At 43.1% G+C, this 26,570-nt stretch overlaps 1 protein-coding gene across 3 annotated transcripts in view; it reads right to left on the bottom strand.

Moving 5' to 3' along the window:
- Nucleotides 1-18,062, bottom strand: part of TTLL6 (tubulin tyrosine ligase like 6) — a 37,008-nt gene extending 18,946 nt beyond the window's left edge. Inside the window, exons 1-8 of one of the 3 annotated variants that reach the window (XM_053360504.1) lie at nt 17,944-18,062; nt 12,458-12,556; nt 8,432-8,668; nt 6,460-6,500; nt 5,296-5,462; nt 5,046-5,176; nt 2,845-3,001; nt 976-1,119 (exon numbers count right to left, since the gene is read on the bottom strand). In XM_053360504.1, coding sequence (XP_053216479.1) covers nt 976-1,119; nt 2,845-3,001; nt 5,046-5,176; nt 5,296-5,400 — 537 coding nt within the window. In that variant the 5' untranslated portion in view covers nt 5,401-5,462; nt 6,460-6,500; nt 8,432-8,668; nt 12,458-12,556; nt 17,944-18,062. The remainder of the gene's footprint in view (nt 1-975; nt 1,120-2,844; nt 3,002-5,045; nt 5,177-5,295; nt 5,463-6,459; nt 6,501-8,431; nt 8,669-12,457; nt 12,557-17,943) is intronic. The other 2 variants (XM_053360503.1, XM_053360505.1) reach the window with 2 other exon arrangements.
- Between the last annotated feature and the right edge of the window lie 8,508 nt (nt 18,063-26,570).

Below are 26,570 nucleotides of genomic sequence, written 5' to 3'. Positions count from 1 at the left end.
CATAGAATCATAAAAATGAAATACATAACAATATGTACCCAGACGTTCTTCATAAAATACAGTTCAGAATGAAACCAAGGCAAATGACAAAATTATTATCCCCTCCTGCGTCTCAGTAAGGTGGCTGTTGTTCTATTCGGACAATAAAGAAAGCAGACTATTTTAATCAAACCACAGACAACCAGGCTCTGCCTGAGAATTGGTTGTGGCCTCAGACTTCCTTATTGCCTTTAGGGCATGAGTATATCTTCCACGCAAACCTATGTCACAGAACACAGGCAAGCATGCATTTTTGGAACTCCGCAGGCTGGAGGGATGATTTAGAGTGGAGAAGTAGTGGGCACTAAAAGGCTTAAGCAACATCTTCCTTCTATTACTTCTCTATTCCAAATTCCCCCTCGCCCCCCCCCAAGCTGTTTAGTTGCTGTTTTTTTTTTTAAAGGCCCCTTCAAAACTAACATTAACAAATAACTTCAGGGTTAGCTCTGTAGACAAAGGTTGCTGTGCAGGCTTCAAAGGGATAGAAGGTACAAAATATGTTAAAGGCCCAACTTAAATCGGTGCAGGAGTTCTGAGCTTCACAAAATGCATCCCTTAGTGCCCCCTGGCCCCATGCATTTCCTCATAGTGATGCTTATTTCACAGGACAAAGAAAGAAACAGTGGGATCTGCAAAGCAGCTCCATCATTCCAGCTGGAGGAATGCTGCAAAGAACTCTTCTGCTTGCAGGTTTCCCACACTTTTGATTTCATCAAACCAGCTGCGTGAGATGCTTCCTTATGAATGCACACCCCTCAATGATTTATGGCTGTTGTTTACGACATTGCTGCATTCCTTTCGATACCACAAGGCTTGGGTATTAATTCTTGGAAAATACAGAGGAAGCACCTGATGAATTATGTGGTTTGAACCAAAAGCCGTCAATATTTCTTACAAGCGTGCTTGGTCATGTCAACAGGAGCCTCCCTTGCTTACCAAGTTGCTGTGTGATGGGTCCGAGTAGGCAGACGTCGCAAAGCGCGCTAGGCCCTCTTTATAAAGAAAAACCCGTAGCGGTTCACATGATGTTACCAGCACATAAATCCGAAGGTCAAATTTGAAGCCATCAATGATGAAAGGCTGTGGCAGGGTGGGGGCAGGGAGAGAGATAAAATTCATAAATCAGATATCTAAAGGGGCAGGAGTAGTTTGATAAATCTGGAGAATGCAACATTGCCTAGAAAACCACATAAAAGCCACTATTATACTAGTGTATTGGGCTGTGGGAGGGTAGGTTCACTGGCTTCCTAAAGCCTTCTGAGTACTAATTCACATGTTGCATTTAACCCGTGGAGGCCAAAATGGCTTGAGTTTCTCTCTTTCACAGAGATTCCAACTGTGTGCATTGACTGATTCAACCCCACCCTTGTTCCATGTTCACACCAGAATGTTACAAATAGAGGCACAGCTTTAGTCAAACTCTAGAACTCCCTTCTCTGGAGGTTCACATCTGACCTTTTTCTGGGAACCATTAGGAAATGTCTGTGCTAATAAGCAGAGTTGGAGGGGGCCTTGTAGGCAATCTAGTCCAACCCCCTACTTCTTGATGAAGAAAACCTACAATAACCTCAGCTGATGGCTGTCCAGCCTCTGCTTGAAGAGACTAATTACCCCCAGGTAACTGGCTCCATTATTAAACTGCTCTGACTGTTTTAAAGGTCTAACACAGGCTTCCTCAACCTCGGCCCTCCAGATGTTTTGGGCCTACAACTCCCATGATCCCTAGCTAGCAGGACCAGTGGTCAGGGATGATGGGAATTGTAGTCTCAAAACATCTGGAGGGCCAAGGTTGAGGAAGCCTGGTCTAATATCCTGTATTTCCACACTTTACTTTGCTATATATTTTAAACCTCTGCTGGGGTTCTCTCACCAAAGAGTACTTGTCCCAAATCTTCATCTTGCCATCCACAAAATTCTCTTTTTAGTTACCTGTTTTCTCCCCAAACCAAAACTTACTGTTAAGGGGTTCCCCCCCCCCAATGGTTAACTCCAATGATCATGCCCCCTGCAACTTCAGCCGATTAGACCTAATCCTGCTATCGGGAGCCATAGAGAAAAGGAATCATGCCCTGGCTGAATGAAAAAGGAGGTAGTGATTGCGACTTGCTATATATGCACCCACAACATCATTGGGCAGGTGTGGATGCACCCACCATTGCTGGGACTACTTACATCCATTTTCATCTGCTTTCAACTGGACACACTTCTGGGTAAAGCAGAACCAATCTACAATAAACACTTTTCAGGGGCAAAAATATGCACTAGATCTGGATAGTGTGGGGACTATATAGAAAAATCAAGTATTCCATTGATTCTAGAAAAAAAGTCATCCCATCACAGTCTCTTTGCCTTATCCCACTTTCGCCAAGACTCCTGCTTTAGAGTGTTCTGCCTACGTATTCCCCTTCCTTTAGCTCCCTTCTTTTTTGAGCATTCCCATTCCCAAATCTCCCCCCAGGCTCAGTCCCCCTCTTAGCGTCTTTCACCCTGATAGCCTGCAGCTGCTCTCTCTTGGTGCTGGATGTTAGGACCCTTTCAAAACAACTCCTTCTCTCAGAGTTGGTTCACTGATCAACATTATTTTCGATGGATTGGCACTTCCCTGAAATAGTACACTATGAACATCTTCAGTATTGCAGCAACCAATGACTAGGGCTGGGATGAGGAGCCTGTTTCCTTCTGATGTTGCTGGACTCCCGTCAGCCAGTATGCTGAATGGTCAGGGATGATGAGAGTTGTGCCTGAGCTAAAGGGACTCACAGGCAACACAGGCAGCCCATTTCAAAGACTAATAAAAGGGGTTACCTTTGAGATATAGAGCTGGCAGATCATATCCTCTCCAGGTTTGATATCTTTCACAGATCTTGTGATAAAAATGCCTCTGCCTTGACAACCAGAGTCTGGCTTACAGATGTAGGTTTTGTGTTTTTTTGACCTGCCAAATGCTTGCAGTTCTCCATAGCTGAGAGCAGTGAGGAGGAAAGCAAAATATACATTCTCATTTGATGTAGTACCAGACAGTGGCATAATAATAGCTCAAGCTAAAGTAGCGATAGTAATGGGAAATAGGCCTGATAGCATCACAAGCCACCCCAGATCTAAGGTTGTTTGTTTTCTCTCTCAAGACATTCAGAAGAAACTTTTGCTACCACTTCCCTTCAGGCCCCTCATCCTTCCGTTTCTCACCAACCCCAGTGATGACCAGATAGTTAAAGGGAAAACAAGATGGTGTCAATAGCTCTGGCAATATCTTGCAGCAACCACATTTAATGAGTGAGCTATGGGAAAGTTCACACTTCTCACATACACTGTCAGTTCAGAGATACTCATGCAGGCTAAAGCTAAAGGGCATCCTTTCAGCAGGTCAAACCAAGGATCTTTTAAATAATCATTCACCTGCTCATCTATGGCAAGAGATACTCTTCCAGCGAGAAAGAAACCTTTGACAAAATTTGGACCTCTTTTACTTTTGCAATATAGATATTGATGAGGGGAGGAAGAACAGAGTCATGAACAAATTGCTGTGGATTAGGCACTTGTTTTTATTGTTTTTGCAAGGCTGCATTAAAGGATTGGGGTGGACTTTGGTAATATGGCTCCCTGAGCAACGATGAAGTTTACTCCCCCGCCCATATTTATTAGTTTCACAATGATTCATTTTGGTACTATTGCTTTTTTATGGATCTTCTCAGTAGGTACCTCTATGAATATAGGCAGTAGTGGTAGGGATCACAGAATTGCAGAGTTGAGAAGGACCCTGAGGATCATCTGGTCCAATTCTCTGCAATGTGGGAATATGCAGCTGTCTCTTTTGGGGATCGAACCTGCAACCTTGTTATTATCAGCACCATGCTTTAGTAGTAGTAGTAGTAATTGTTGTTGTTGTTACCGTACTAAATATGACACTGAAAGGATGTTGCATTTTTCAGAACTGAGTCTGGCAACTAGGCTTTCTCTCCATATCCTGAGTTGACGAGGACTGAAAACAATGTTGGTAACATTGGGCAGCAGTTAAAATAAGGGGTTTAAGTCCCATCTTTTGGTATCCCTCTTTTTGAAGGGCATTTGCCCTCTCCTGCTGCCTCATTCTTTCATTACAACCCTTTAATTGTATTGGTTCCCAGGCCTAAGTCCACATAGATAATGATGCCTGCATCTGAAAATGGATAATGTAGAGATGAAAAAAGATGCAGAAAAGACCAATCAAAATGGCTAGGGGGCTGCGGCATCTCTCCTTATAAGCAGTGCTATTTTTCTAGGAAAAGCGGTGCTGGAGTTCATTATGAACGCCTCCCTCGCTCTCTTATAATGCCAATGGTGCCCACCTGAGAGGTGCCAGAACTAAGTTCCGGCAAGTTCCAACTGAAAAAAGCCCTGCCTGTAGGAAAAGATCACAACCCTACAAGAGTGTCTGTATGAAGGTTTGAGGAACGCTCAGATGCATTCATTTGGTTCATTCCACCTCTACAAGTTACAGAGAAGATGTGCCATTTTTCTCACCAGTTGATCTGGCGGGCAGGGAGATAGTGGCCCATGGACAAGACACACAGCCCACTCAGGAAAGTGTCCAGAAGAGCTTTTCCACAGGACAGAATCATTTATGATAAGCTACATAGGGCTTATCCGCACTTCCTCTTGTTCCACTGCTTCCCCACCACCCGGGGGAATCTGCTCTTTGGCGCTCAGTCGGAGCAAATGGCAATTTAGGTTTTCTTCAGATTTCCATTTCTTCCGATCAATAGCTAAAGAGCGGGTTTTCCCTTGGAATGGAGTGAGGTAAGGGGAAAACCACCTTCTAGGCATGGCACAAGCGGAAATGTGCCCTTAGTGGGGTGGTGGCATTTTACCAGACAAGACCAGATAAAACGGTTTTAAAAAACCATTTGTACAAAAGTTCCCCCCCTTCCGACTTTGCTTCTCCACTCTGTGTCCACACGGATTCCTCAATCTCTGTGATGATGAGGGGAAGCGAGCCAAGATGGAAAATGATTTAAGGAAAGACTCACTCAGCAGGAAGACACCAGGTCCTGGGAAAGAAGTTAAATTCCTTCGGAAAAAGCTTTAGCATCCTGCCCATGTTCCTGGCCAGAAGATCCTTCCTACAGATTTCCAACATCCCAGGGAAATGGTTTATTTTCTAGAAAAGGAGTCCAAGACAAAAGCCTGATTGTTGTCTAGGCCTTCGGATCTTTCTCATGAATGAAAAAATGAAGGTGGACGTTTTAGCTCCACCACTTCAGAAGGAACACCAAGTACCTGGTAAGTTTTCATTTCTAGCACCCGTTCCAGTGAGACAGAAAAATCTGTCCAATACAGAGTCCAATCATCAACTTCAGTTGCCTCCCGGAGGCCACACATCATAGCAGCCCGTCGCACTGCATCATAGAAGAGAGAATGGTGTCATCAGCATTTAATAGATACATCTGCAAGAGGAAACATCAGGTGGGGAGGCTTGTTCAACTCAGAGGGTCACATCAAATACACATCTAAATCTAAAATGCTGCCGCTAAGTTGTACATATTTTAATTGCATGGAATGAATGTAAGAGACGATAATTTGCTTGAGCCTCGAAGATGCCAAGATACAGTTGGTAGATACGTAATATTTATTCTGTATCATAACATTTTCCCCTGCAAATTCCTACCCTAGCCTTTATTTATTTAGATAATATATATTCCACTTCATAAGGGACGCGGGTGGCGCTGTGGTTAAACCACAGAGCCTAGGACTTGCCGATCAGAAGGTCGGCGGTTCGAATCCCCGCGACGGGGTGAGCTCCTGTTGCTCGGTTCCTGCTCCTGCCAACCTAGCAGTTCAAAAGCACGTCAAAGTGTAAGTAGATAAATAAGTACCGCCCCAGCGGGAAGGTAAATGGCATTTCCATGCGCTGCTCTGGTTCGCCAGAAGCGGCTTAGTCATGCTGGCCACATGACCCGGAAGCTGTACGCTGGCTCCCTCGGCCAATAAAGCGAGATGAGAGCCACAACCCCAGAGTCGGCCACGACTGGACCTAATGGTCAGGGGGTCCCTTTACCTTTACCTTATTCCACTTCATATGCCAAAGAAAAGCTCTTTTGACAAACATTAGGCTGCCCTAAGTAATGATTATTCCAAAAATGCAATGTATGTGACTGTGTTTTAACTTATATGTTTGTTACCAAAGTATATTTTCAACTACAGTTGTGACCCTATCTCTCTCTCTCTCTCTCTCTCTCTCTCTATATATATATATATATATATATATATTGGTAAAAAGATCTGGTCTTAACAAAATTCCAATTTAAGTATAGCACCATAGCTGGAGACTAAAAATGATGCAGTGACCTAGTGCAAATGGTGCTTTTCTCACTATTTAGAACGGTGACTGAGAAATAAAGCCATTCTATTATTTCACAACTGGGGACAAAGAAGGGCACTCACCACTCTCGTACTTGCAGTTGGTCAGATTTATCACTGGTCATCTGGAAAACAGAAGAAGAAGAAGAAAGACAGAGGCAGACAGGCAAAACCAATTCATGGTCTTATTGCAAAGCACCTGAGTACCTTCTGGGACCTCTTTTAAGATTTAAGCCTTTGTCTCCAGGTGTAGATGGTTCAAGTACCACATTGCCTATGAACTCACGGAACGCCATAGGGGGCGCCATAACGATGATGTGAACTGGAAGGTGAGAGGCGGTGAGGGGGGGCATTGAAGTTTGGCATTGCACAGGGTGCAGCTGAAATTTGAGACCCCGAGGTCTGCCACTGGGGTTGTGGGTGTGTTGCTGCGAGTCTAATGAGTTTAATAAATAAAAAATATACAAAATAATTGGCTTCTAAGCAGTCTGAGTAAGTCACCAAATGTCATGTCAGCAAGAAATATAATGCCAGGTCAGGACAATTGCTGCTATACAGAAATCTTCACCTTTTCCTGCATATGAGCCCAGGAATGGCTGCACAGAGCTGTGACCCTTTCCTTCAGAAGCCTGTCAGTATATCCATAACAATATGATATTGACAATTTTTTAAAAAGTCTTGCAAATAAGCTGCAAAGCTTTATTATTATTATTATTATTATTATTATTATTATTATTATTAGTCTGCTGAGCTCCATTTCTCCTGTAGCAACCTACTACATTTCAATACTGGGCACAGAGGAACAATGGAGTGCTCCATCATTCCCCCACAAGCCCCCTTTCTCATCTAAATGCAATTCCTTATATCTTACGGCTATCAGGAAAACGCTTAACTACAGGGCTGTTTTAGAATTAAAACCAGAAATGAGCTAAATCTTTTCAGACAATGACAGATGCTGGTGGAAGTTTAGTAAAGTGTACAAGCTTCCTGCTCTCAGATGGGGTGCAGAGCTTTCCCCCTTGGCCCTACATGATTGCACCAGGGTATAGCACCATAGCTGGAGACTAAAAACGATGCAGTGATCAAGATTTACTTCAAATGTGCTTGCTCGCCGATCTCTGCAGTCTCAGAGTAAGTGAGTACATGACTCCCAGGGCCTTGGGTTGAAGTATCAGATGAACCACAAACAGTACGGTTCGTTTGGCAGAGAAGCTGCCTTGCTCTAAGGCCAATCGGGCATGCAGCTAGATTGCCAACAGCCAAACCTCAAACAGATTGCTATAGAGAGCAGAATGTTTTTTGTTTTGTATAAAAAAAGTGAGGAAAGCCTGTTGAATTTGAATGATACACCTGCGTTCAGCTCATCACTCACAGGAAGGCCCCAGACAAGTCCCTGTTATTCAGCCTAGTCTACCTCAGAGGATAAACACGTAAATGAAAAACTAAGTTAAGGATATATCAATATGCATGCTGAGCATTTGGAATGGACTGGCATGATTGATTAGGAGGCAGTGGCGAACCTACATTTGGGGGGCTTGAACTGTTATGGGGCCCCCTTTGCAACCAGCAACAAGGTCTGGGTAACCACTGTTATCTTCTTCAATGGGGCTGTTTACAGCAACCTTTACAACACCTGTGCTATTGACTTTCAAACTCTGAAATATATACACACACAAAATTAATCAATTTGAGTATGCGACTCATTTGGGTCTACTAGACCCAATTCTTTTAAGCAATGTGGACTAAAGTAAGTTCTGGGGCCTCTCCAGGTTTAGGAGCCCTGAAATTTAAATTTCAATAGTTTCATAGAAGATTCACCCCTGGTGGGAGGTATATTAATATATGCTCTTTCATTCACTAATTTCCTCTTAGCACATTACTGTTCACCTGGTTTTCTCCCACTGCATTTGTATTGCACCCCTCCCCTTTCTCATTATTACCACAAAAGTTTGCAATGCCTCCTTGGTTAGTGCCTCGTATATTTTTATGACTTTCAGAATTACATTTCCTTGTCCCCATCCAGATGCCCCAAGTGCTTTCAATACTTATTTCTAACCTCCTTTTCTTCTTTCTCTTCTTCACAGCGGTGTTGGACCCGGAGCACAAAATTTTTCTGCTCTCTTCTTCACACACCGCTGTTTCCTGATCCGTGGCGTCCAATGCACTTTCCTCTCTTTCCAGGCCACTTGAAAGGAACTCTAAGTCGGACACATCCTTCTCACCCAGCTCTTCCAGCTCTTGCCTCTCTGTGTGAAATGAACCATACCTTCGTGCTGAATCCGATACCCTCATCCTGTTAGTAAAAAGAAAAAAGGCAAAGAAGTAAATTGGATCCACATTCCTATCCACTTTGTCTGCAGGTCCAAGGAGTTCCTTGTTAAGCAAATAAAAAGACATATTAATACGTCTTTGTTTATCTCTCCTTAATTGCCTGGACCTATATGAATTTCTCTGTATTTTGATAAGATCGCCTCCATCAGAAGGCAAGTCATGCAACATCTCTCTTTCCATTAATAACTATATCCATGTGAATGGACAAAGAAATGTACTATGACTCTCAGTCCTTTTACTGTCATGTTCACCATAAAGTGAATTCACCCTAACACAGGCATTAGAGCTATAAGTATCCTCCTTATGACAGCCAGTGCTTTTTAAATAGCTTACCCCTGCTCATCTCTATGGGTTCAGTCCTCCTTAAGAGTCTAGTGTGCAATGTTATAGGCCAAAAGAACATGCACTTCACTTGAATGCCACCTCAGTACTGACATCTGATAAGTTGAATGAGAGAACCCTATCGAATCTACAGGATGAAACTTGAATCTAACAGTTCAAGTTCTCCTGCAAGCAAGCAGTTCAAAGGGAAGTTAAGATACAGTAAATGTTTTATCTGGGATCTGTGCATTTCATGGGTGGGGTTGATATTAATCGTACCCCATCAAACATGCTTTTCTCCTAGGAAACTAGACCCTGTATGATAGAAAAGTTAGTCTAGCTTGTTCATCCACATGAACTTTGTAGCAGGACCCTCGAAATGCCTGGATAAACAAGAGTGACACACTGACATGTAGCTATTCACACAGCTATTCCTTCAACAGAGAGACCTTGTGGAGAAAAAAATGGAGTTCTACTTTAGGTCAGAAACCAACCAACTCTTAAAAAAATTTTTAAATCCCCACACTTCAAAAACATTCCTAAAATATTTGGATGATCAGAGGTTTAAAGAAAGGGAAGAACATACCGCTGATTTGGAGGCAAATTACTGAATTTGTAAAACAAGGCGTTTCAGAAATCTTGTGTAAATGAGATCCTCTGTGTTGTAAGGCTTGGTCTGGCAAATAAAACCCAACTGTTTTGCCTAAAGCAGAGGTTGTGCTAACATGTGATGGTGTGAAGGATTTCACAGATCATATTAAGGGCATATTAATTTTAATAAGCAGAAGCAGAAAGCCCTGAAACAAATCAAAGTGAAGTGTAAATGTTAAGTTGTGGGTGAACATATCAGACGACACAGCGATTCTTCAAACAGCTCTTGTTTATTCACAGCCAGAACAGAACTAACCTGAAGGGTTTAGCCAGCCTGCTTATGTAGAGCTCCACTAGAACGACACAGTAACCATTACCCGTAACTATCCAATCACCGAACGTCACTTTCAATCCCTTATTTGCATATGTGGACCTGAGTGAAAACTATCTACAGTATCCCCCTGCTGGCCCAGGATGAGAACTTCAGTACATAACACTAAATATTTTAGCTTCTCTCTCCCCCCCACCCCCGCCCTGCCCTTCAGGAGAAGGGAACAAAACTCACGCCTCCTTCTCCTGCCCCACACAGAAAAAGACAAGTCCTGCACAGGACAAAGCAAGGTTGGAGCTCTGCCTCCTTCCAGTTTCTTCCAAAGAAGCATAGGACAGGGAGGTCACTTCTGGACAACCTGCTTATTTAGGATTCATCCTGCATGGAGATTAGGCTGCTGGCCATTTAATAAGCATTCCTTCTCATTTATTTGTGGGGAGGTCAGATGGTGCTGCATAAAAGCAAGGATTTTCCTACACTTTCCAGTGCACCTTCCTGCCATTTTCCTTATCACAAAAGTCCGATCTTTGGGGAAAAGCAGGTTTGTTGCACAATGTTGTAAATAAAAAATATGCCCTTTTCCCTTATGGGGTATCCAAGAGCCCATATAGAGTTCCTTACATAGGTTCCCTATTGGTAGGAGAAAATAACAGAGGCCAACCAGAGAATATTGAGAAGCAAAGCAGCTAGTAAGCTTGATCTTTATTGATCTGTTGCAACAGGGTGAATCTGCTGAGGCGGGACTGAACCCAACCCGACAACAGTGACAGCCTGGAAGTGCCTGGAGTGAGGAAGCTAGATTTCTGCCCAAGTCCCCCAAAGGACTGCACATCCTGGTTCTGATTCATTCATTCATTTAGAACAGAGGCTTTCAACCTTTTTGAGTCCATGGCTCCCTTGACCAACAACATCCTTTCTGCGGCAACCCTGTGGGGCTCTGGAGCCCAGTTATGTCACCCCTCGCTTGCAAAGTTGGCAGCCTCTCACCCTTTTTTAACACCTTCCCCTGTGGAGGGTTCCCTCAGCCTCCTCTCCCCTCTCCTTGGGAGTCCTCTGGACAGCCGCTGCTGCCACCCCTGGTCTCTGAGCTGCCCCCCCCCCACCGCCCCAAAGAGAGGTGCCTCCTCACACTGTTCCACAGGGGCCTGGGACTTGTGTCTCCATTCCTAAGAGCAAGGGCTGGTGGATGGGCTGGTTGGGCTCCCTCACCCGCTTGCTTGCTTGCTTGCTTATTCCGAGGCCGCCTCAGCTCCTGGCAACCAGCACCCCCTGGCCAGCCCCAGAGGCACCATTCACCTGCAGAGCTTGTAGCCAGGGCTGGTGCCTTTGGGAATCAGAGACATGAGAAGGCATCAGAGGAGGGAAGGAAAGAGGGACAGAAGCTTGTGTTGCCCATGGCACCCCGGACCACCATTTAAGGCACGCCAGGATGCCACAGCATACTGGTTCAAAACCATTGATTTATAATATTTCTATAACACCCCTCATTAAAAATTTCAGTGCAACCCACAACAATATAAATGCATTCTTAATAAACACCTGCAGTAAGCCAAACAATTACTACAAGCTTGGTAATAAAAACCAGCAAATTGGTTTGCCCCAAGTCCTATTCATTCATGGTCAGAGGTTTGTGCTCACAAACACTGTCTGCAAAGCTCTAAATTGCAATTAGAACATGTTAAAAGCTCACTGACTCTTACTGAGCAGTTTGTTCCTATCTTTGTGTGATGGTTTAGTAGTACAGTAGTATTTCATCCTTAACAAGGAGATTTTGAAATATACAAAAAAATATATTAGGGAACCGATCCTTTAAATAATATCATCATGCTGCACATTGTGCTAACATCTATTACAAAGGTTAAAAAGTATAGACATTGGCCTGAGTTGCAATAATCTATGCCAGAATTATTAATTGTTAATTTCTCTAGGGAATTTCTTATAGTAAGTATATTAAATAGTAGTGAAGTTGCAAAGAGTTGAAAAGGCATAGTTCTTTCGTTCTTAAAAGTTGTCGCAACTACTCTCAAACTTGACACAGCTTTGAATACCAAACAAACACTCTGAATAAATGCAATTGACATTTTATTTCATGCAACTATAGCACTGCAGAGCAAAAACAATAATAAACAGAAGCAAGCACCATTGCTTTCAACAGGACTTCTGACATGTACGTATAAGACTGCACCGTTAGGCTGCAATCCTGAACAAAGTTATTTGGTAGTAACTGCTACTTAAATAAACAGTAATTATATCTGATTAAACACTGTTAGGGGACATGGGGGGAAATGCTAACATCTGGCAAAGGAGTCTATTTTTGGTGTTTAAGGTAGTCACCTGAAGTGGTACTGTATATGACTTTGGACTCCCAATATGTTGAAAAACCATCAGAAAAAAACCCACATAGCATGTTAGACAAGTGAGCAAATAGATGTTAATCTAAACATAATGCAGTTTACAACTGTGAGGCTCTCTCTCATATGCGTAACTCTCGCATTTGCTAAAACGAACCTGATCGTCTGCCTCCATTCCTCTCCATGGACTTTAGGGTCTTCCCAGATCTGTTCATAAGGCAAAGAATATCTTGTTGCAGTTGCCATCTTGAGGTCTCTAAGCAAGATAAAAAAACCAAACACAAGTACAAGTCTCAGCCAGTGAGATAACAAAGAGCTCTGAATACAGGACTGGAGTAGTGACAGACTCTGGCACAAATCAGGAGTCATTACAAAATAATAGTGGACACACTATGAAGGAAAGCCAGCAGAATCTGTCACACTGTCACCAGGGAAATGTGTGTTTGTTTCATTAATGGTTGTCAGGACTTGTCTTTCCATTATTGACCATTGTTGATACTAGACTGCCAACAGTGTATCACGTGTTCACAATTTTCAAATGATAAAAGTTTGTTTTTTAAAAAAAGACTGAAAGTGTATCTTACCAATATTACTTTCGGAAACTCAGTAAAACATGCTTTTAAAAAACATTCTAACTGCTCGGATGAAGAAAGGTTTTCCTGGTGTGCGATGTGCAAATCCTGCAGCTTTATATTAGAATAAACGAGCTGAACAGTTAAATTGATAACAAAGTATTAAGGTAAAGGTAAAGGTACCCCTGCCCGTACGGGCCAGTCGTGTCCGACTCTAGGGTTGTGCGCCCATCTCACTTAAGAGGCCGGGGGCCAGCGCTGTCCGCAGACACTTCCAGCGCAGCACATGGAAACGCCGTTTACCTTCCCGCTATAAAGCAGTACCTATTTATCTACTTGCACTTAGGGGTGCTTTCAAACTGCTAGGTGGGCAGGAGCTGGGACCGAACGAAGGGAGCTCACCCCGCCGCAGGGATTCGAACCACCGACCATACGATTGGCAAGTCCTAGTTACTGAGGTTTTACCCACAGTATTAAAGGTAAAGGTACCCCTGCCCGTACGAGCCAGTCTTGCCAGACTCTAGGGTTGTGCACCCATCTCACTCAAGAGGCCGGGGGCCAGCGCTGTCCGGAGGCACTTCTGGGTCACGTGGCCAGCGTGACATCGCTGCTCTGGCGAGCCAGAGCCGCACACGAAAACGCCGTTTACCTTCCCGCTTGTAAGCGGTCCCTATTTATCTACTTGCACCCGGGGGTGCTTTCGAACTGCTAGGTTGGCAGGCGCTGGGACCGAACGACGGGAGCGCACCCCGCCGCGGGGATTCGAACCGCCGACCTTTCGATCGGCAAGCCCTAGGCGCTGAGGCTTTTACCCACAGCGCCACCCGCGTCCCACAGTATTACTTCACCACTAATAGCTAAGCAAGCAAATGGGTAAAAAACTACACACATCATACAAATCCAATAGTATTACTGCATGACAATATAAAAATTAAATACAAATTGAGTGTACTATGCAGCCCATAATTTCCTGAGCTCCGCGCACGCGCACACACACACACAATTTTTTTTTGATTAAGCAGATTGTTTGTGTTCGGTTTCCCATGTTCTTAGCTTCGCTCTATAGCGCAGAACCATATGTGATGCATACCCTCCAACATTTCTATGAAAATAGGGACGTCCCATTCCATAATGATAATTTTACTGTTTATGCCCCGCACGTCTTTATTTGGGAGGGTATGAAGTTATTCAATTCTGAGGCTGTCTGAAGGCAATCCTGTATAGAAGTGGTTTTCAACCAGTGTGCCATGGCACCCTCTTTCCTTCCCTGGCTCCCTCCTCTGATGTCCTCTCGTGCCCCTGCCTCCCAAAGGCTTGTGTGACTGTTTGTTGCAGCAGCCCTGGTTACAAGCTCTGCAGGCGAATGGTGCCTCTGTGGCTGGCCAAGAGGCGCTGGTTTGCCAGTAAGCAAGCAAACAAGCAAGCGGGCGAGGGACGGAGCCCAGCCAGCCTGTCCACCAGCCCTTGCTGTTGGAAATGGACAGACAAGTCCCAGGTCCCTGTGGGGCAATCTGAGGAGACACTTCTCTTTGGGGGGCAGCTCAGAGACCAGGGGTGGCAGCAGTGGCTGCCCAGAGGACTCCCAAGGAGAGGGGAGAAGGAGAGGAGGCTGAGGGAACACTCCACAGGGGAAGGTGTTCCAAAAAGGGTGAGAGGTGGCCAGCTCTGCAGGCGAGGGGTGACATAACTGGGCTCCTGAGCCCCGCCGGAGTGCCACAGAAAGAATGTAGTGGTACCTTGGGTTACATACGCTTCAGGTTACGGACTCCGCTAACCCAGAAATAGTACCTCGGGTTAAGAACTTTGCTTCAGGATGAGAACAGAAATCGTGCAGCGGCGACGCAGCGGCAGCAAGAGGCCCCATTAGCTAAAGAGGTGCTTCAGGTTAAGAACAGTTTCAGGTTAGGAACAGACCTTCAGAACGAATTAAGTTCTTAACCCGAGGTACCACTGTAGTTGGTCAAGGAAGCCATGGACTCAAAAGAGTTGAAAACCTCCGCTGTATAGGAGTTTTTTTTTAAAAAATGTTTAATGTTTTTATATATGTTGGAAGCTGCCCAGAGTGGCTGGGGAAACCCCCTTGCTTCTTGTGCTCCATTCTATTTTATTTATTTCTTTATACTTTTCAAGTTTATACATTTCACTAATTTGACAACAATTTACAATCGTTTTGACATTTCAAAGCTTGACTTCCTTCCCCCTCTTTCTGTGGTTCCTTAAATTTACTTTTAATATCTTCTGCATATCCAAATTAACTTAGTTTACTCATTTATTCATCTTCTTTAAAATATAAACTCTTATGAAACTGCAGGTTGTTACAACAATCCTGCCAGTGTTTTATCTGTTTACAATTTATCTGTAAATATTCAATAAACCATTTCCATTCTAAATCATAGTTGCGGTGCCCAGTTCGCGCCCAAACTGGTCGAGCTCCCCTAAATCCACCTCTGCTAAGTTATATTGTGTCACACTGAGATGGGAGGGGAAATACTGTACCAATATTAGCTGTGATGTCTGTAGTGCTTTTTAAACGTTGGGAGGCTTGGGAAATACCGTATATAATGGGATCTGTAAGGGCTTGCTGTTATGACTTCCTCTGGTGAAAGTGGGGCTGGAGACAAGAGTTAGGGGACATAAATTAGCAGGCGCTATCAGATCTGAGTAACTAAGGGCCGGGTGAGGCAATAACTGGGAAACTGTCATGGCTTCACTCTGGTTAAAAGAAGGAAATATATGAAGGGGAGCAATAAAAACATAGTGAGTATATATTAAGAGGAAAGCAATTGCTTTGGGAAAGGCTGTCAACTTGCTAAGTGTAAGGGTGGGAGGCAGGGCCAGATTTAGGTTTGATGAGGCCCTAAGCTACTGAAGGTAATGGGGCCCTTTATATGTTAGCTGTCCTTTGTCAACAACAAATTGTTGCTGTTTTCTGTGTAGAATTTATGGACCTAATAGGTATCTAAAGCCTTTTGCACATAACTGAAATACAATTGTTGTTGTTGTTTAGTCGTTTAGTTGCGTCCAACTCTTTGTGACCCCATGGACCAGAGCACGCCAGGCACTCCTGTCTTTCACTGCCTCCCGCAGTTTGGCCAAACTCATGCTGGTAGCTTCGAGAACACTATCCAACCATCTCCCCCTCTGTCGTCCCCTTCTTCCTTGTGCCCTCAGTCTTTCCCAGCATCAGGGTCTTTTCCAGGGAGTCTTCTCTTCTCATGAGGTGGCCAAAGTACTGGAGCCTCAGCTTCAGGATCTGTCCTTCCAGTGAGTACTCAGGGCTGATTTCCTTAAGAATGAAGAGGTTTGATCTTCTTGCAGTCCATGGGACTCTCAAGAGTCTCCTCCTGTTATGTACTGAAGTTCTCACCCTGGGCCAGCAGGGGGATACTGTAGATAGTTTTCACTCAGGTCCACGAGTTATTTTAGGCGGGAAACCCTGGGTTGTTGTTGCTACAATGTTGATAGCTGGCTGCCTATAAAAGCAGGCCGGCTGAGCTGTTTGCTGTTCAGTTTTCTGTTCCAGCTTACAAAATAAAGAGCTGCTTTGGAGAAATGTGTCGTCTGCCATGTCTACCCATTATTCAACACCTCCAGCACCATAATTCAAAAGCATCAATTCTCCGGCGATCAGAAGTACAGTGGTACCTCAGGTTAAGTACTTAATTCATTCCGGAGGTCCGTTCTTAACCTGAAACTGTTCTTAACATGAAGCACCACTTTAGCTAATGGGCCTCCTGCTGCCGCCACGCTGCTGGAGCATGATTTCTGTTCTCATCCTGAAGCAAAGTTCTTAACCCGAAGCACTATTTCTGGGTTAGCAGAGTCTGTAACCTGAAGTGTATGTAACCTGAAGCATATGTAACCCGAGGTACCACTGTATATTAATAGTGAAATGGGGGGGGGGCAAGAGAGTGGGGCCCTCAGCTATAGCTTGTTTAGCTTATACAGTACGTAAATCCTGTGTCCAGGGAACAAAGGCTGCATACACACCACGGATTTAAAGCAGTCACAGAGATACGACAGAATCTTGGGAATTGTAGTCTACCCCCAAAGCGACATTTCCCACCACCCTAAACAAACTATAATTCCCTTGATTATTTGAGCTGGGGGCGGGGGATATGTGCTTTTAAACGGACGGTGTGCACTCAGCAAAATATAAAGGGGTGGGTGGAGAGCCTAGGAGCCAACACTGCATTTTCGTCTTTTAACAACTATTGCAATCTGCTCACGATCAGGCAGGCTAAAAGACTTGGAGAGTCGTGACAAGGCAGCAAACTGTTGCTTGGTTTTATTTTTGCCGTTGTAATTTTGCTACCAAGAAGTGGGGAAGGCGGGAGAGGTGCTTGTGGGATTCTCTGCCCTCAGGAGCCAGAGTTAACTGTATATGCCTTTCGTGCTAATGCGCCTCAACTGGTGAGAGAAAAGGCGCCATTTGCTGCTCCGCCAAAGGCAGCAAAATGTCTTTCAGTCAGCCATAGCTGAGGAGGGTTTCTACAGAGCACAGGACAGCCACACGCGCAAAGAAACTACAGCCTCCATTGCAGAAGCCAAGCGCCTCTCGCTTTTTTGCCATGGAGAAGGCGGGGCTTGGTTTCGGGGGGCGTGGCCTCCAACCCTATTGCTACCTTTGCTCTTCATTCCCCCGCCCAACCGCCCTTCGCCCTCCCTTTCCCCCCCCCTTTGCTCTCAACCAACCTGCGCCGACCCCGCCTAAGACAAACCTCGCTCTTCCTTTGCTCCGCCTCATCGTGCGTAATTGGCTGGAACTGGATCCGAAACTGGATTCCATTTGGCCACACAAAAAAAAGCCCACCCCCCAATGCGTGCTGCTTTTCCATTGGCCTAAACTACATCCTTGTGGGGTGACAACAAATCGGAAATGGCGATGTGGGATGGAAAAAAAACCAGGGCGGAAACGTAGTTGTCATGGGGACGGCTTGGCGGCTGCGGCCTAGGCGCCCTCCCTAGTGTAAGGGCGCCTGCGCGCGGGATTCCATCGTCCCCTCCCCCCTCCCCTCCTGGCCAGGCGTCCTCTTTAATGCAGCGATTCCCCAATCTCGCACATGCGTACTTTCGGTTCCAACGGAATACGCTCCGAGAACTTTTCCTACGGTTCATCCACGCTGCATAAACATTAACCTCGAGGACGAACTGCCGCTGCCTCTCTGTCTCCCCTTCGCTTCCCTCGCTGGTCACAGTTGGAAGGCGTGGCCAATCAGAGATCCTGAAGGACCGGCTAATTTGAATAAAGTTGAATTCTTTGCATTTCCTCCTTCTTGAATGGATCGCAGATAGAAAAGAAGAGAGAATAGGGGAGAGATGTGTAGTTTTGCTAGAGAATTGCCTCTCTTTTTCCACTCCCAAACCCCACCTGCAAATACCGGCACTGAATCGAGGGTTTAGCCCCATTGCTGATAATTTCCTGGCAGCAGTACAGTACAGTGGTACCTTGGTTCTCAAACTTAATCCGTTCCAGAAGTCTGTTCCAAAACCAAAGCGTTCCAAAACCAAGGCGTTCTTTCCCATAGAAAGTAATGCAAAACGAATTAATCAGTTCCAGACTTTTAAAAGCAACCCCTAAAAACAGCAATTTAACATGAATTTTACTTTCTAACGATACCATTGATCCATAAAATGAAAGCAATAATCAATGTACTGCAGTATAAAATAAATAAGACAGTATTGTTGATGATAAAAATTAAAAATTTTCTTTCCTACACTGATGATAGTCATTGTTTGGATGGGGGGCTTTTATCCATTTCCACAGTTACACAATCAATAAATCAGTCAGTAGCTGAACTGGGTTCCACACAGTCACAAGAATAAATTAACCGAAAAAGCCTCAAAAACAAAAATGCAAAATAAATATTAAAAACAAAAGGGCCAAACTTAATCCATTCTGGAAATCTGTTTGACTTCCAAAATGTTCAAAAGCCAAAGTGCAGCTTCTGATTGGTGCAAGCACCCCGAAAACAATAGCCGACAACTGCATCAGACCGAGTTTTCAGCGTTTGAGAACGAAAGCATTTAAGTACCAAGGCGTTTGAGAACCAAGGTACCACTGTACTGTAGAAAAGTGGTGCCTTTATTAAACACCTGACCATTTTATCACGACATAAGCTTCTTGTGGACTAATGAAATCTGGCCAGCCCAGGGGTTCCCAGGCTGGTCTAGGGGCCACCAAGGAATCTGCAAGTTTCATTCAGGGTGGGGTGTCTGTAAAAAAAATACAGTTTAAAATCAAACAGCAACCAGCCAGCACATAACTATTCTTGCTTGAATGTTTAGATACAAAATGTCATTTCACAGCTTTGTTAAACACACACTCCATCTCTTCACTTCCTATTTGTATAGCAAATGTTGGCTGAATGTCCAGGTGCAGGACAAGCTCTTAAGCAGAAAGTACAGAAAGCGAGTAGACAACAGCCTGCACCAAAAGCCAATGTGAGAACAGAGATTATGTGTGACCCTACACACACACACACACACACACAAACACATACACAAACATTCCTGCGTTGGAGTGTAATAGACGCTTTCCAAGCTGGTCATCACAATTAAATTTATGGTCTGTACTGGTGATGCTGGTTTGGACCCAGACCTAGCCATGGTTAGAGTATAGATCCATTAAGTTAGTTTTAAAATAATAATTATTTTTTATCAGACAGCACAATTATAACCATGTCCACTTAGAAATGAATTCAATTGGACTTACGCTCAGGTAAGTGAGGTTAGGATTGTAACCTTAGTCTGGATCCAACCTCTTCTGGTGACTGTAATTGTAATGTTTTATTTTGAAATCTTTAAGATAGTATTTTAGTTTTCTGTTATGTTGCTTTGACTGTATACTCTATATTTGACTTTCTTCAGATTGTTTTATTTATTTAATATGCTGTAAACCGCTTTGAGATTTTTCTTAAAAATATAAAGCGGTATAGAAATTTTTAAAATAAATTGTGAGCCCGTTCTCTGCCCTTTTGAGAATAAAAACAGCTAAATATATAAAAGCTATAACTTTTAGAGGGAAAGGCTATCGCTAATATTTTTTTCCCATTTCATATTACAGGGTTAAACTAGAACCAGAACAAATACATAACAGCAATTGCATGGGATGCACTTTTTGCAAATTGAGACAAGAATGCCACCACATTTAATCAAGAATACTTTATATCAGTCACTCCTGTGAACTGGTTAAAGTTTTTATAGTTTTTGTGAATTTTATGCCAGACTTCTGTTGAGTGATAATCAGACAACCACCACCAGGCTGAAACCCATGGGATTAAAAATAAATAAATTATTGATTCTACTCTTTACTTGTATGAATGCTAGTTTCTATGATTGACAGCAGAAAAGAAATCAACTATAGAAATGTAGGTTTTGTCTTTGGTCTTTTGCTTTTGTCGCTATATTTCATATGCCTTATTACTAGGCTCTGCAGGCTCTTAAGCATTTTATTTTTAAAAAAATTATTAAAGCAGCCTGGTAAAACTGAAGTGAAACTGGTTCCACTTTCCCAAAGAGGCTCTGAGGATCTTAAAGAGTGGTCTTCTTTGTGGTATAGTAAACCTCTTTCTAAACTGAGGAGAATTTTACAAGCAATTTGTGTTGTTGGGGAGTTTCTTGTTCAGGGCGGCGGCGGCGGTTTAAACAGCAAAGGATGCCCAAGTAAACTATGAACACTTAAAAGTAACTCACTGGATCGTCTTGATCATTAAATTTCTGCCCCATCCTTTGGCCTTCAAAAAGACATATTGAAAAGCAACTTTATACAGCAGGAAGTAAAATAAAGAAGGGGGAAGCATCAATTTTATCCATAAAGCTCTGTGGTTGCCCAAGATTTACAAGCATGCAGAGTGCGATTGTGTAAACTGTGGTACATTTTGCCTTTATCCCCCTTCAACCTTCCCGGTGATGTTATCCTGCCATTTCCTACTATGAAATTCCCCACCCCCTCTGAAGTATGAAAGGGGTCAGGTGACTCTAACCCGCCACACAACAGCTGCTTTCCCATTACCAACTGTTCAAATTTCCTAGCTTCTGCTCAGGGTCTCCCTCCCCTGTGTGCCACCAATCTATGTTGCTTGATACATGCTGCAGACTTGCGGTCCCCAAGGAGTGATGGAGTGATGGAAATGAGGGAGAGCATGCAAGGCAGAACTGCACAGATTTACAGTGCTCACAGGGTTTCCATTAAAATCCTTGACAACTTGTAATTGATGAGAGAGCCCTCCTGCTTCACTAATAGCCCAGATCCTACTCCCATGATGCTGTCTTTGGAAGGAAAAAGGCTGGGCTAGACCATAGCAGTTAGCTCTGCTAGCAAAGTGTTAGAAATCTGGCCTGGCTTTCCTTTTTTTTAAAAAAAGATATTTATTAAATTTTCCAATTTTTTATACAAACAAAAAAAGAACAAAGAGATTAAAAAAAAACATATAGTTCATAAAACGTACTTTTCAATAACAAATTTCTCTGACCTCCTCATACCTCCCCTTCTTGTATTCCATTTAAAATTATTTGTTCAGCAAATCCTTAACTTAAAGCATTACAGCTTATAATATCACCTTATTTTCCAAACCCTTTTTTTTTCTCCATTCATGTTCCTTTATATCATTACAGCTAGAAACCACTCAATTTCAATCCAACACCATTCAACTTTCCTTAATTTTACAATATTTCTGTAAATAGTCCTTAAATTTTTTCCAATCTTCTTCAGCCGACTCTTCTCCCTGGTCACGGATTCTGCTCGTCATTTCTGCCAGTCCCATACAGTCTATCAGTTTCATCTGCCACTCTGGAAATCTGGCCTGGCTTTCCAAGCCAATTGCGTGTTTGCGAGCCACATTCTTTGATTGAGAAGAGGTTTTGCATTTCATCATGCAGACCCCTCCTTTTGGAACAAGAAATCTACAAGTCCATTGATGAAATAAGGCGCAGGTTGATACAGAGTTCTTGCAAAGCAAATCTCTCTCAACAGATTTGTCCTAGTCTAGTGAACCCAGCTTTTTAAGTTTTCCCCATAGTTCTCTGATTCATGCTCTGATATCCATGGTATAAAACTAGAATTCTGCCAGTGTGCTGCAAGACTGTGGAATAATTGAAAACTGTTTAAAGTAATTGGTCTCCGACAATCCAAATGCCATACAGTCACAGTACAGATACACAGTCTATTGGGTCCTTAGAGACCTATAAAAGAACAAGCTCTTGTTTATGAGGTGTTCCTTGTAACTTTCTATTAGAATTTTTATCTAATAATAAATTAGTATTGTGCTGATAAAGAACATAATTATTCAGAGGGCAGAAATAAACAGTGTACCTAATTAGCAATCTTATTATTTTCCCTTTCTCTCACACTTTTCCTAACACCCAGTTACAGCCTAACATACATAACTTGCGTACTAAATACAGAGTATTTGTGACAAATGAAAGTTAGCAGCTGAAAATTTATTGCCTGGTGGCTGAAACATTTACTGAAAACAGACATGTACTATGGCCTGGGGATAAATGTCAAAATCAAGCTTCATGTCTTATCATTTCTGTCATTTACTAGTATATCCGAAGAACCAACAAATACAGTACCCTCATTAAATGTCCCCATTTCCCCCCTCTTTCCCCTCAAGTATATATGCAGCTAAATGATTGAAAAGCAGTTCCTTTCTTTATATTTCTGAACATTTCCCAGCTTGACAATCCTGGCAAATGCTAACATTCAGTCATCAGTGAATTTGCCAGTGGACAGTCAAGTTGGGAAATGTCCAGAATTCTTAAAAAAACAAAACAAAACATTGCTTTTCTGGCATTTAGCTGTATATATTCTTAAAAACAAGGAACCAACTGATTTACAAATGGCTGTGTATTCCAAGTCAATGTCAATAGACATGTAAAAATAATTGATGGACAAGTAACTAAGAACAAAAGGAGGGCTGAGTGGGGCACATGCCCATGAATGCCTCTGGGTAGGTGTACCATCCTGTTGTCTCAGTGCCTCAACCCCCAACTTGTTGAGTCACGCTAGAAGGATTCGCGGTCAATGATATCAAAAGCTGCCGCGAGGTCAAGAAGAATGAGCAGGGCCACACTCCTTGCATCTCTTTCCTTTCCTGACAAATATCGTCAGTGAAGGCAATGAAGGCCATTTCAGTGCTATGAAATGGAGCCACATATTCAGTTTCCTCCAAGCATGCTAGACTGCCACTCCCGTCTCGAGTACCTTGCCCCAAAAGAGGATAATTGTCACCGTGTGACACTTCCAGGTCCAGGAAGGTCCTCCTAAGAAGAGGAAGCACCACCACATCCTTCAAGGCGGTGGTACCTCACTCTCCTTCAATGAAGCATTGCTTACTCCCTGGATGCACGAAATCAATCCTATCTGACTAGTTATAAGAAGCCAAGGTGGCCAAGGGTCAAGATGACAGTGTCAGGTGTGCGTGCAGGAGCCAGGCCCTGTGACCAATAGGACTGCAGGACTGGGGCCTTCCTAAGTTTGTTCTGAAGAGGCAAGGTGCGGCCACACAGGTGAGGTCGATTAGTAATTCACAGCACCTGGTGGCAAAAGCCGAGAAGGGATATAAGGTCAGCATTTTGCCTTTGGCTTTTTGCCACAGCAACATGTTCCCTGCCTTGCTGTGTTTGACTCCTTGCTTCTTGATCATCAGACCCCTGACTTCGTGACTCCTTGCTTCTTGATCCTCGGACCCTTGACTTCTTGACTCCCAGCTCTTGGCTTTCTGACTCCTGGCTTCTGGACTCCTGTTCCTGCTCCCACCCCGCCATCTTGCCCACGGTCCTGACGTCCCCAGTCGGGACTTCGATCGCCCATGAACTGGACCGTGACAGACAGGTGGTCAGCCACAATTCTTCAAGCAGCTTGTCTATATCCTCAGGTCACTATAATTGAAACTGATTCAGTTCATATGGAATGGACAGAGCCTGGATGAAGTGCCTAGATGACTTCACTGCACTGGCTCTGGCTGTGGTACCCAACCCTGTCCAAATCTGAGTTATGTTGTCCCTAAAGTACATTGCAAAGCTGTTACATCAGGCTACGGAGCGTGTCAGATCAACGTTGTCTTGGCCAGATGACAAAAGCCCATTCCCCGCTTGGAAAAGCTCTGCCAGCCAGCTACTTGGAGATGGTAGGCATGGTGGTGTGACTTCACATGTGTTCGGTCGCATACAGACCAAGATTTATGCCATCTGCACTCTAGCTGCCAAGCCTCCTGTTTCATCACACACAGGTGACTAGAGGTAAGGTAAAAGGCAAGGAACCTCATGGCAGTTCAATCCAGTCAAAGGCGGCTATGGCGTTGCGGCGCTCATCTCACTTTAACGGAACACTGTAACGTCCATTTACCTTCCCCCTGCAGTGGTACCTATTTATCTATGGTGTGCTTTCGAACTGCTAGATTGGCAGAAGCTGGAACAGAGCAATGGGAGCTCACCCCATCGCGGGGATTCGAACCACCAACCTTCTTATCGGCAAACCCAAAAGGCTCAGTGGTTTAGACCACAGTGCCACCCGCGTCCCACCGACTAGAGGATGTGCTCTGCAGCAACAGCAAGCACACTCAGGAGCGATTGTGTAGATGGTTCTATGGATTTTATCATTCCAAATTTTTTTTAAAAAAGATATTTATTGAAGTTTTACAAAAAGAAGAAAATTACAAAGTAAAAAGAAAACAGAAAAAAGAAAAAGAAAAAAAGTACAAAAAATACAAAAATACATAGAAAAAAAGATAAAAAATACAGAAAAAGTAGATAAAAAATAGTTAAAAACAAATCAATTTTTCATATCTCAAATTTCATTTGCTTATTTCCCTGACCTCCTCACACCTCCCTTTTTTGTATTCCCGTTCACATGATTAATTCAGCAAATCCTTACCCTCTTTCTTTTATCTTAACTCAATATCTCAACATATTATAACTTTATATTTTCATCCGTTATCAATCCATTTTTACATATTCTTATTAACCTTGTTGCTAAGACCGCTTGATTTCAATCCAACATCATTTTAACATTCATTAATTTTACAATGTTTCTGCAAATAGTCTTTAAATTTCTTCCAATCTTCTTCCACCAACTCTTCTCCCTGGTCTCGGATTCTGCCAGTCATTTCTGCCAGTTCCATATAGTCCATCACTTTCATCTGCCATTCTTCCAGGGTGGGTAAATCTTGTGTCTTCTAATACCTTGCGATGAGTATTCTTGCTGCTGTTGTAGCGTACATAAAGAAAGTTCTATCCTTCTTTGACACCAATTGGCCAACCATGCCCAGGAGAAAGGCCTCTGGTTTCTTCAAGAAGGTATGTTTAAATACCTTTTTCCATTTCATTATATATCATTTCCCAGAAAGCCTTTATCCTTGGGCACGTCCACCAAAGGTGAAAGAATGTACCTTCATTTTCTTTACATTTCCAACATTTATTATCGGGCAAATGATAGATTTTTGCAAGCTTGACTGGTGTCATGTACCACCTGTATATCATTTTCATAATATTCTCTCTTAAGGCATTGCATGCCGTAAATTTCATACCTGTGGTCCACAACTGTTCCCAGTCAGCAAACATAATGTTATGTCCAACATCTTGTGCCCATTTAATCATAGCAGATTTAACCGTTTCATCTTGAGTATTCCATTTCAACAGCAAGTTATACATTCTTGAAAGTATCTTTGTTTTGGGATCTAACAGTTCTGTTTCCAATTTTGATTTTTCCACCTGGAAGCCAATTTTTTTTGTCCAAATTGTAAGCCTCCCTTATTTGATAATAGTGAAGCCAGTCTCGCACTTTATCTTTTAATTTCTCAAAACTCTGCAATTTCAATTTGTCTCCTTCTTGTTCCAAAATTTCCCAATATTTCGGCCATTTGGCCTCCATATTGAGCTTTTTCTGAGCCTTTGCTTCCATCGGTGACAACCACCTTGGGGTTTTATTTTCAAGTAAGTCCTTATATCTTATCCAGACATTAAACAATACTTTCCTGACAATATGATTTTTAAATGCTTTGTGTGCTTTAACCTTGTCATACCACAAATATGCATGCCACCCAAAAACATTATTAAAACCTTCTAAATCCAAAATGTCTGTGTTCTCAAGAAGCAGCCATTCTTTCAACCAGCAGAATGCTGCTGATTCATAATAGAGTTTAAGGTCTGGCAGGGCAAGTCCACCTCTTTCCTTTACATCAGTTAGTATTTTAAATTTTATTCTGGGCTTCTTGCCCTGCCAAACAAATCTAGAAATATCTCTCTGCCACTTCTTGAAACAGTCCATTTTGTCCAAAATTTGCAATGATTGAAACAAAAATAACATTCTTGGCAATACATTCATCTTTATAACAGCAATTCGACCTAACAAGGAAAGCTTCAAATTTGACCATATTTCTAGATCCTTTTTCACTTCTGACCAACATTTCTCATAATTGTCTTTAAATAGGTTTAAGTTCTTAGCGGTCATGTTAACCCCCAGGTATTTTACTTTCTTAACCAATGTTAAACCTGTCTCCTTCTGAAACCTCTCTTTCTCTTTATCATTCCAAATTAACAAGAGCCCTGACAGGAGCACCAGCCATGTTAACTCCCCAGAACATTCAAGAATCCATTAGATTCCTTAAGCCTCCAGGGGCAGAGGAACACAATTGGTCCCTGCAGCTTGAAGCAGTCCAAACCTCACCAGGGAATGTTCCATCTGTGAAAAATGAG

Source organism: Podarcis raffonei, chromosome 13 (assembly GCF_027172205.1).
Source record: "Podarcis raffonei isolate rPodRaf1 chromosome 13, rPodRaf1.pri, whole genome shotgun sequence".
Lineage (NCBI taxonomy): Eukaryota > Metazoa > Chordata > Lepidosauria > Squamata > Lacertidae > Podarcis > Podarcis raffonei.
The sequence above is the reverse complement of the archived record's forward strand: the minus strand, read 5'-3'. Positions and strand labels throughout refer to the sequence as shown.